Source organism: Sceloporus undulatus, chromosome 3, assembly GCF_019175285.1.
Source record: "Sceloporus undulatus isolate JIND9_A2432 ecotype Alabama chromosome 3, SceUnd_v1.1, whole genome shotgun sequence".
In the NCBI taxonomy this organism is placed as follows: domain Eukaryota; kingdom Metazoa; phylum Chordata; class Lepidosauria; order Squamata; family Phrynosomatidae; genus Sceloporus; species Sceloporus undulatus.
Window position 1 is genome coordinate 85,973,976 of NC_056524.1, and position 10,304 is coordinate 85,984,279.

The following is a 10,304-nucleotide window of genomic DNA, read 5'->3' on the forward strand; positions in this document are numbered from 1 at the left end:
GCATAACCAGTGCTGTGATGTTCTGTGATTTGCAGTCAAAAAAATATTGGGGGTGTGGGGAATATTTCATCACTGTACTGAAAAAGCTCAGAGTAGCTTTTCAGTTTCACAGGAACACTGCAAGGCATGTTTTATCTGAGATTATAAGTCCAAAACACATTGCAGAAATAATCCAGTTTGAGGCCACTTTAACTGCCCTGACGTAATGCTAGGGAATTCTGGGAACTGTAGTTTTGTGCGGCATTTAGCCTTCTCTGTCAGAGTGCTCTGGTGCTACAATAAACTACAATTTCCAGGATTCCCTAGCACTGAGCCAGGGCAGTTCAAAGTGGCCTCAAACTGGATTATTTCTCCAAACTGGACCTAGTGATCTTAAATCAGTTTGCTTAACAATATTTTGGGAATATGCTGCTGGACTAGTATGGCCTTGCCCTGATGCAGCAAGGCAATCCTCATTTTTGTTACAACATAAGTGTTTGAATTGGAGTGTCTCATTTTCAAGGCTTTACTTGATCCAGTCTAAAACATCCTGTAGGCTTCTTATGCATATTCGTGCTGATTACATATGAAACTTCTTTATTTGATAACTGCTCACTGTTAAATAGTACTCAAAACTTGGGATTGTCTGCAAGGGTTACCCATGGCCTCACATCCTCTAATTCAGACAACGCAGGCCAAAAACCCTGGGGATAGGATCCTGCCTGATCCTGCCAGTTTAACTGAGGATCTGGCCTGCTCCTGGGGTAAACAGCTGATACCAGAGTAATCTGAGCCTGGGTTTGCCATGGAGTGTCCTGGAAATGCAGCAAATCTTGGCTTTTTACATGGCCCCCTGCATTCCTTACCTTGTATATTGTTTAATCGTGCTGTTACCTGCCTCGATCCTCAAAACAGAAGAGGCGGGATATAAATAAATTTTCATTTCATTGACGTACTGTCATTCATACTCAGAAGCCCCCTGTCACCAGGTTTGATGCAGGAATGGGTGCAGCCAAGCACCCCCTTTCCACATCAGATGTGGTGATGGGGGCAAGGTTTCTGAATAGAATAGGGCCTTGTTATCTGCTGGAGTTTGGTTCCAGAACTCCCCGTAGATAACAAAATCTGTGGATGCTCAAGTCCCATTAAATACAGTGGCACAGCAAATGGCAAAATCAAGGTGTGCTATTTGGAATGTATACTTTTTTGAATGTTTTCAAACCATGGATACTTGAATCCATGGATAAAAAATCATGGATAAGGAGAGCCAACTGTACGAGCAACAGTGCAGCAAGGTAAGGAGTGTGTGCTGGTAGCAGATCCTGGATTAACTCAGGTGTGTAAACACCCACCCATCCTCACGCTTACTTGGGGACTGATCTAAGGAGTGCCAGGGCCAGGACAGCATGGGCTATCTTGTGCTATCCTAGCTCTGCTCTGCCCCAGGTGTTCCTATTGCCTGACCTTCAGCTAGCCTGCAGACAACCAGAAGCATTGCATTTGTAGAGTTCTGGTTCTGATTGTAGATTATGGCAAGTGTTATTTTCTGCAGAATGTTTAAATTAGTTACAATAGTTCATTTAGACAAGTACGTAGGGTATGAAGTCTCAGAGTTCTTTCAGTTCCAAAGCAGCCAGATGACAAGGCTCCCTATAGCCCTGTGAAACTTGGTGCTTTAAAAAGTAGCTTTCCAGTGAATAAAATTTATAAATGAATAAAAATAAAATACAAAATAATATATTGTAATGAAAACCAAATTGTAATAAAAACTAAATTAAGAAAAATATAGATTGGTTTGTTGGTAACTCTTGGGAATCTTGTTTTAAAGAAATAATGTCTGCTTTCTTTTTTTAATAGGGCCTGGAAATTTGAGTTGGAATGTTGAAATTTGATGATGACTGAAGGGGAGCATCTCTGTGCATTGACTGTTCTGACAACAATTGAAATAGACAAAGCAGAACTAATACTTTAACTTTTTCTTGATAAAGATAATTTTATTTTTCAGTAGTATAATGTTGCAGAACTTTTTTACAGTTTTAATAATGGCTTTTCAGATATAGCATCCAACTGAACATCATAGGATTGTTCCTTTTAGTTCCTCTTGCAGGCAAGTCCAGAATAAAACAACTGAAGGGAATCTTTATTTATTGAAAACCATTTTTCCTCTAAGCATGGTTTTGTTACTAGAACTTGAGTTGTTATACATGGAAATTTATATGTTTAAAGTTTATTGCTTATATAATAAAAAGCCAAAAAGTGCCTGTGTTCTGTGATTACAGGATGTTGTTTCCCCAAGAAAATATTCTCCAATTTAGTTTGGTTTACCAAGAGATTTTCTTCTGTTCAGGGTTTGCTTATATTTTGGTATCCAAGTATGGAGCAATGTAAATATGCTAAAAAAAAAACCCTTTGGATCTTTCAAAGTCATTCAGAAATAAGGTTTTAAGATGAATTAACAAACTGCATTGCATAGGAATAACTTTGCAACTGCACTTTAAACAACCAACTGGCTGGTTTGATTTTTTTTTTTAATCCTGGTACTTATTTTTACTCTATCCAATTCCAATTATATTAATAGGGCTTTGGTGTAAAAGGTTGTGTGGCATTACAGATCTCTCAAACAAAGACATTTTTAGGGTGATAACATCCAGGTAAGTCAGTGCATAAGCCAAAGGTTTTTGATGCCTCACAAAGGTCTACTTTTACATGAATGGCACTCCTTTTTTCTAAAGACATTTGGAATATCCTGGTTAGTTTATCACACTTATTATTAGTGTAGACATAAAGGTCAAGATATAGTGTGTGGCTTATGTCAAGTCTGTCATCACCATGCCTGATCCATTTTAATGTAAATCAGGTATTTTTATTCCGATTTAGCTGAGATTACATACTGCTGCTATTTTCAATTGGAAATGTTTTTAAAGTTTGTGTCCTGTTATAATTATATCTGCTTGCCTTTAGGAAAGTGTACAGTTGTCCCTCCAGAATCGTGGATTCATGAGTCCCTAGTTGTGTGCGTGACATGTGCTCTCTTCCCTCTCCGTCCCTCCCAGGCTTTTCCTCTGTGAGTGAGGGAAAAGCCAAGGATGAAGGGAACAGCCCTAGCACACAGCTAGGGACTCGGGGTTAATTGAGCTCCCTCAAGCCTTGGGACTGAAGGAGGAAGCGACCAGCGCGCCCGCCTTCCTTTGCTCCCAAGGTATGAGAGAAGTCTAGGGACTTCTCATAAACCTTGGGACAGAAGGATGAAGTGGCCAGCATGCACTCCTTCCTTCATTCCCAGGATTTGAGAGAGGTCACTGGATCTCTCTCAGACTTTGGTATTGAAGGAGGAAGCAGCCAGCATGTACTCCCCTGCCCTTCCAGTACCTTAAACAGCTTGCTAGAGCTGTTTGAGGCATAGGAAGGGAAACACAGGTGCACTAGTCCCCCCCCCCATTATTCACAGTTTTTTTTGGATTTGTGGGGGTCTTCCGCCCCTAACCCCTGCGAATCTGGAGGGACAAGTGTAGTTTTGATTATCGAAGCACATTACATGTGTCCCAGAACCATGTGTATTTTCTTTAATCTCTTGAGTAAGTATAAAACATGGTTTTAACCATATTTTGTTTTAATCTTTTACTATATACCACATTGGGTCTCATTATAGAGAAAGACAGAACATTAATTACATAAATAGATAATTAATGATGTTGTACAGAATCATTCTCTGTTGTACAGCTTACATATGGCTCTGCTTCTGCATGGAGCTTGACCTTCTGGATCAAGAGATTTTGGTGGTGGATGTACTACATTTTATGTATGTGTTTCAGCAGCCTATTTTTAGTTCTGTATCATCAGCCACAATGGTAGCACCCATGTTCAAGATATTCTGATGATACTGTGATGATACTGGATACTGTGAAGAATTATAATCCCTTCCCTTATAACATGAAGAATGCTGGTTGAAGTATAAAGATTATTAATATTAAAGTGATTTTCCTCTTTTCACTTGAAGGGGACAAGGAACACCCTCTTGGTTGTTCTGGATAACTAGTTCATGGTTTCAGTGTTAGCATTCTACTTGACCTTGCAATGATGCCATTGACCCACATTTTTGTCCAAAACTAAGCAAGTACCAGGATTATTCTTCATGCTCCCAAGTACTACAACTCCTTAAAAAGTTCTTCATGTATAGATACTCATCTCATTGCCATATTTACCTGCTTATTTTAGACTATTATTCCACTGTTACACCATTGTATCTACATTAAAAAGTAAGTTAGGCTAAGGAAATAATAATTTGTTGAAGGTCAGTGATTAAGCTTTGTGGCTAATTGGAGATTTAAGTCAAATTTCCTCAGTGCTAGTTTGATACTATCCATTACATCAGCTCAGCATACTTGCTCCTTACAGAGTTGATTGTTTAGAATTTAGGCCTGAGTAAACAAACCACCATGGATGTTTTACTCTTGTTTGCTGTGCAAAGTCATGTGTATTTCACAGCAAATAAACATGTTTGAAGAGCCAATAAGGCTTCAGTTCCCCATCTAAGTATGAAAAATGTAAAAGCCAATGAGATTCTTTATATAGACAAGGAGAGTATGATGCAGTATTATTTAAATACACTCGTATTACATTTGTATTCTGCCTTCTTCCAAGGAGCTCAAATTAATGGTTTCATTTGCCACAGTGGACTAAAAGACTGTATCTTTCCTAAAACTATGTAATGAGTTTCCTTGTTGCTAGAAAGACAGGTGAGCTCTGGCCAGATGATTTTGGGAAAGACTTGGATGTGATATGGCAAACAGTTAGTAAGCCACTAAGTAAGTTCCATAGTTCACTAGTCACTAATTGGTAATCTTGTATTACAACATCTGTAAAACAATAGCTTGTGGCTTTTGTAGAAAAGAGAATTATGAATTCCAGGGTAGATCATTCCATGCAAAGGCAAGTATGAAGAAAGGGTGGAGAAAGGCTCCCAACTAGAGCCTTCTTACACAGCACAGATACATTGATGTTGAAGCTTGTGTTTCTACTAGTCTCATTTTCAGCTTTTTTTTTTAAAGTCAGATTTATGATTCCAATCTAATACCATGTTTTGAAAAACTGGAAAACAATATTCCTGATATGTACTAATATGGTATTTTGCCACTAGTAATAAATGTTATAAATATTTAATACTTCAAAACTGTTTTTAAAAAGAAAGAAGAAATCCTTGCAAAAATAAGTTTATTAACTAAGGACTTTGAACTCTTTCTTGCAAGAGAACAGTATTAAGACAGACTGAAGAGTGGATCACTGCTTGGTGCTTTAGGCTACATTCCTGTCTATACTTACTTAGGCATAATGTACGTACTTTGAACATGGTGGGACATATTTCTGAGTAAAAGTGCATAGACTAGAGTATTCTGCTAGTTATCATGTGAAGATTTGTCAGAAAGTGCAACACACTTTCAAATCAGAGAGAATGGTATCTCAGAATAGCAAAGCTAACAGTATTTTCAGAGAAAAAAATACATTTCATTTTATTTTTCATAATGCTTAAAATTAATTCTTTATAGAGTATTAAAATTCATGCTTGATAGCACACACCCAAGAGAGAGAAGGGAAGGACAGAAAGGTATTGAGAATTAATAATGTAAAATTTAGAGAAAAAATAACTTTAAAAACTGCACACTCTTTAAGGATTGGTGTAAGTGTCCCTTTTTTCTATTTCAACAAGGGGTGGGAATCATGTGGACCTTCAGATGTTGCATTGTAACTCCCTGTGTTCCTCACTACTGGCTATCGAAGTTAGGGATGCTGGAACTTAGTCAAGCAACATTTGGAGTGTCATAAAACTACAGTTTTCTCTTTATATTTCTGTGGGAAAAGTACAGTATTTTTTGATTCACAAAATGCTATATTGAGCGCTTGCAGAAAGCAAGTATTAATGCTCATTAATGTTTTCTTTACACTATACATTGTACTTCAACAGCTTTGTACGTGGCAGGTATAATTTTATGTTCCTTATATCCACTTAAATAAATCCAAATGAGCTCATTTATATAAAAATGAGGTGAGGAATTCAAGACTGCCCCTCCCATTTGGGAGAGCAAGGCAGCAGCCTCAGGCAGCAAAGAATTACAATGCTATGTGCTTTGTTCTTATTGTATTTTTTAAAAAACAAACAAACCCTAAAACACAGAGAGATTTAGTACAGGAATTTCTGCATTTTGTGCCAGAACTACTTGCCTGGCTTTGGATAATGGCTCTGGGGATTAGAGAAATGCATTGCAAATGCATAGTTCACTATTGTGGGGCAATAGTATGAGGGAAAAATTGAGACTTGTTGCAGTTGAAAATTTTTTTTAAGTAGTGAGAAGAAATCACAGTGAGAACTTAATGAAATAGTGGTAGTAAGTAATGAGATTTTACAATTACTGAGTAATGAGATCTTAATTCGTAGTTGTGAGAAGGGGAGGTACAAAACACTGCAGAAGTAATCCCGTTTGAGACCGCTTTAACTGCCCTGGCTCAGTGCTAGGGATTCTGGGAACTGTAGTTTTGTGAGAAATTTGCCTTTTCTGTCAGAGAGCTCTGATGCCACAATAAACTATAATTCCCAGGATTCCCTAGCACTGAGCCAGGGCAGTTAAAGCAGTCACAAACTGGATTATTTATACTGTTGTGTTTTGGGCCGACCCCCAATCATTCCTGTTTCCTTTTTTATTGCGAGAGTTCAGATGGCAATACAAGCTGCTGTGTTACTGCAATTGGAATTAGTGAGCATATATCAAAGAAATGCTAGTTCATTAGTTCATAGACTATGATATTAATCTTCTCAGGAATACTTACTGTATATACTCATGTATAAGTCTAGAAATTTTAGTCAAAATATTGACCCAAAAACCTGGGTTGACTTATCCATGGGTAAGTACTGGACTTTAAATCTTATTTTTTTAAAAAAAGAACTATCCCCTGGATAAAGGTGAAAGCATAATCTATTCTGGAAGCACTGACACCCCCCTCTATTCTCTCATTCATCCTGCTTTTAGTATAAGCACAAATGGTTATACTTGTTGGAATTTTTAAAAGTTCTTTGGCATTGTTTTCCTTTGCTTCATCCATCAGATCAGTTGCTATATGCCCCTAGGTTGACTACTCCCCAGGTCATACCAAAATCCATAATTTTGACTTCCAAACTTGCCCTTGACATGTAGTCAAGTATATATGGTACATCCCATCTGCTGTAGTCTTCTCTAGGAAAAAAAATACTTTGTTTCAGCTGATTTATCGGATGACTTTTGCTAATTGACCTCTGAGTGATCAAAACATATTCAGAAATAATATTGAAGTTCACTGCCCATCGCCTAATTCTAGTTCTAATATATGTCAACAAATATGGAAAACAAAATGGTGGCAAACAGACTGTAAACCATCAATATACATCCTAATCCACAAAAAAGGAGACACAAAAGACTGCAGCAACTATAGGACAATAGCGTTAATGTCCCAAACAAGTAAAATTATGCACATGCTGATTTTTTTTCTTTCTGGAATTCCTTTGTATGCCCCATTTGCATACATAATACAGATTCCAACCATACACGGAAAGGTAAGTGGGGCTCAAGAAAGGAAAATGCACTAGAGATCATATGAAGCATACAAAAGAATTCCAGAAAGAAAAAAATCACCATGTGCTTTATTGACTCTATTTGATTGTATAGATCATGAAAGTGTTGAGTTATACAGATCACAAAAAGCAATGGATGACTCTCCCACTACGTCTAATAATCCTGATTAGAAATGTGTACTTGGGGGGGAAAAGCAATTGTTAGAACAGAATATGGAGAAATAAAATTGTTCACAACTGGAAAAGGGATCAGTCAAGGCTGCATTCTGTCACCCTATTTCAGTGATGGTGAATCTTTTAGGGACCGAGTGCCCAACTCATAAGTGTTCAGCTACCAGGTGTTACCCGGTGCTGGAGGCAGAACCCCTGAAGGGGGCAGGGGGAACGGCACTTCTGGAGGGGTGGACTTCTGTGCTCTGGGGTGGGATTTCCACTTTCTGGAGGCAGGACTTGCTCAGAGACAGCTGAAGACCCGAGAAGGGGGGGGGGAGAGAGAAGAGGAAGAGGCCTGTGCCTGTTCCTCCTCTTCCCCAAGCTCTCCTGGGCCTTCAGCTGTCTCCGCAGCTAAAGGCCTGGGAGGGCAGGGGAAGAGGAGGAAAAGGCACACACCTTTTCCTCCCCAGGCCTTTAGCTGTCTCCAGAGAGGCAGCTAAAGGCATGGGAGGGCTCGGGGAGAGGAGGAAGAAGCACACACCTGTTCCTCCTCTTCCCCCACCCTCTTGTCTCTCCACGTGCCCTCTAAAATTGCTTCACATGCCAGAGAGGGCACATGTGCCATAGGTTCACCATCACAATCCCATTTGCTCAACTTGTATGCAGAAAATATAAGACTAGCAGGTTCAGACTCAGAAGATGGAGAATGTAGACAGGAGGAAGCAGCATCAATGATCTAGATATGTGGATGACACCACAATACTGATGGAAGACATCACAGACTTGGAACATTTACTAAGGAAGGTCAAAGGTGAAAGTGAAAAGGCAGGCTTAATACTGAAGATAAATAAAACTGAAATAATGACCACAGACAAAGTACCATAAATTCAACCTAGACAATGAAAAAATCAAAATAAAGAGTTCCCATATATAAGTTCAAACACTGATTGGAATGGTGACTGCAGCCAAGAAATAAAACTAGGAATCAGAAGGGCAGCCTTGAAAGAAGTAGAAAAGACCTAAAAAGTAAAGCCATACAAATAACATATTTTTCTGTACTGGTAAACAAAGCTGCATCTACCAAAATTACTTCTTCCATACAACTGTTAATTATGCAACCCTGTATTTACTTGCAGAGTTCTACTGCTTTTATTCTGTCAGCTTCCTACAGTAAAAAATTAGGAAATAATAACTGTGTTAGCCATAAATCTTTTAAAGTTTCTTCTCCACTCTGTAAAAAGCCTTTGATGGTTCTTTGGATCATGCAGCTTCATAAAAATGCACCCATGTTGCATCCTGTCATATACAGTTTGCTATTTTTCTGTAATGCAATTCTACTTTAGGGGTGGGAATCATATGTCCCTCCAGATGTTTGCTGGCTAGGGCAACTAGGACTTATAGTCCATCTGGAGGACTGTGTGATTCTCACCTCTGATTTGGATTGATGCATACCATGAAATCTAACACTATTTTTCAACACTCTTAATCATTTACTTAAAGCTGATATTTCATGGACAGATGGAGAAAATAATACATTTGATATTGAATTAGAATTAATAAAATGTTCTGTGTGGATTAATCCCTAACTCCATCATGTTCACAGACACATGTTCAACACGATAAGTGGAGTTTTGAAGATAGGATTGTTGCCTTAATATGATTTGCCCATAGTGAATATGGCATGTTGGATTGCATGGATTCACTAATCTGAATCAATTGGGCTTCTTATGTTGGACTCTAGTTCAGCCCCACCAGCTTTTCTGCAGTACCATTCTGTTGTCACAGATAACAGTTGGATCTCTTTTGCTGTGTACCACATTACAGTTAGGTCCAAAACACATTACAGAAATAATCCAGTTTGAGGCCACTTTAACTGCCCTGGCTCAATGCTAGGGAACTCTGTGAACGATAGTTTTGTGAGACATTTAGCTTTCTCTGTCAGAGATCTGTCTGTCAGAGATCTCTGGTGCCACAGCAAACTACAGTTCCCAGGATTCCATAGCACTGAGTCAGGGCAGTTAAAGCAGTCTTGAACTGGATTATTTCTGCATTGCGTTTTGGACCATAGACATCCTCATGGCATTTTGTACACTCCGCTTGGCTCCTGCTGTAGTGTATGTTTCTATCCTCTAGAGGGCATTCCCACATTAAAAACATACATTTACTCATTTCTTCTGGGCTCCTGCAATTCATGCATCCTATTCCCTATCAGAACAGGCTCATCAGTAATAGCAGGAGTAATAGGCTGTCAGCCTTTAGCTGTGAAAGGAGGCCCTCAACTGCCAGCACACTTAATCTCAGCAGCAACTGATCTGAGAAAAAAAAGTGCCTGCACCTTCTATATCCAACCTTTCTACCCTGCCATTTCAGTTATTTTATAAATGATAGCATAGCCAAAATTAAAATAAGTTAAACTTATTTGGGCCGCAGATAGGTTTTAATTAAATATTAATTCATGAATAATATTCATTAATAATATTGATTAGAATTAATTAATATTAATTCCGTCCTCATCCTCCTCTGCTCAGCCATCTCCTCAGGACAAAGCTAAGTGCCTGTCCTTCCCCTGCACCCT

The 10,304-nt window shown here is 38.6% G+C and overlaps 1 protein-coding gene across 4 annotated transcripts in view; it reads left to right on the forward strand.

Moving 5' to 3' along the window:
* The window catches only part of BCLAF3 (BCLAF1 and THRAP3 family member 3), a 37,734-nt gene extending 35,490 nt beyond the window's left edge, over positions 1 to 2,244 (forward strand). For all 4 annotated transcript variants that reach the window (XM_042458734.1, XM_042458731.1, XM_042458733.1 and 1 more), the window contains one exon: positions 1,837 to 2,244. In XM_042458734.1, the coding sequence (XP_042314668.1) occupies positions 1,837 to 1,851 (15 nt within the window). In that variant the 3' untranslated portion in view covers positions 1,852 to 2,244. The remainder of the gene's footprint in view (positions 1 to 1,836) is intronic.
* Positions 2,245 to 10,304: the final 8,060 nt, after the last annotated feature.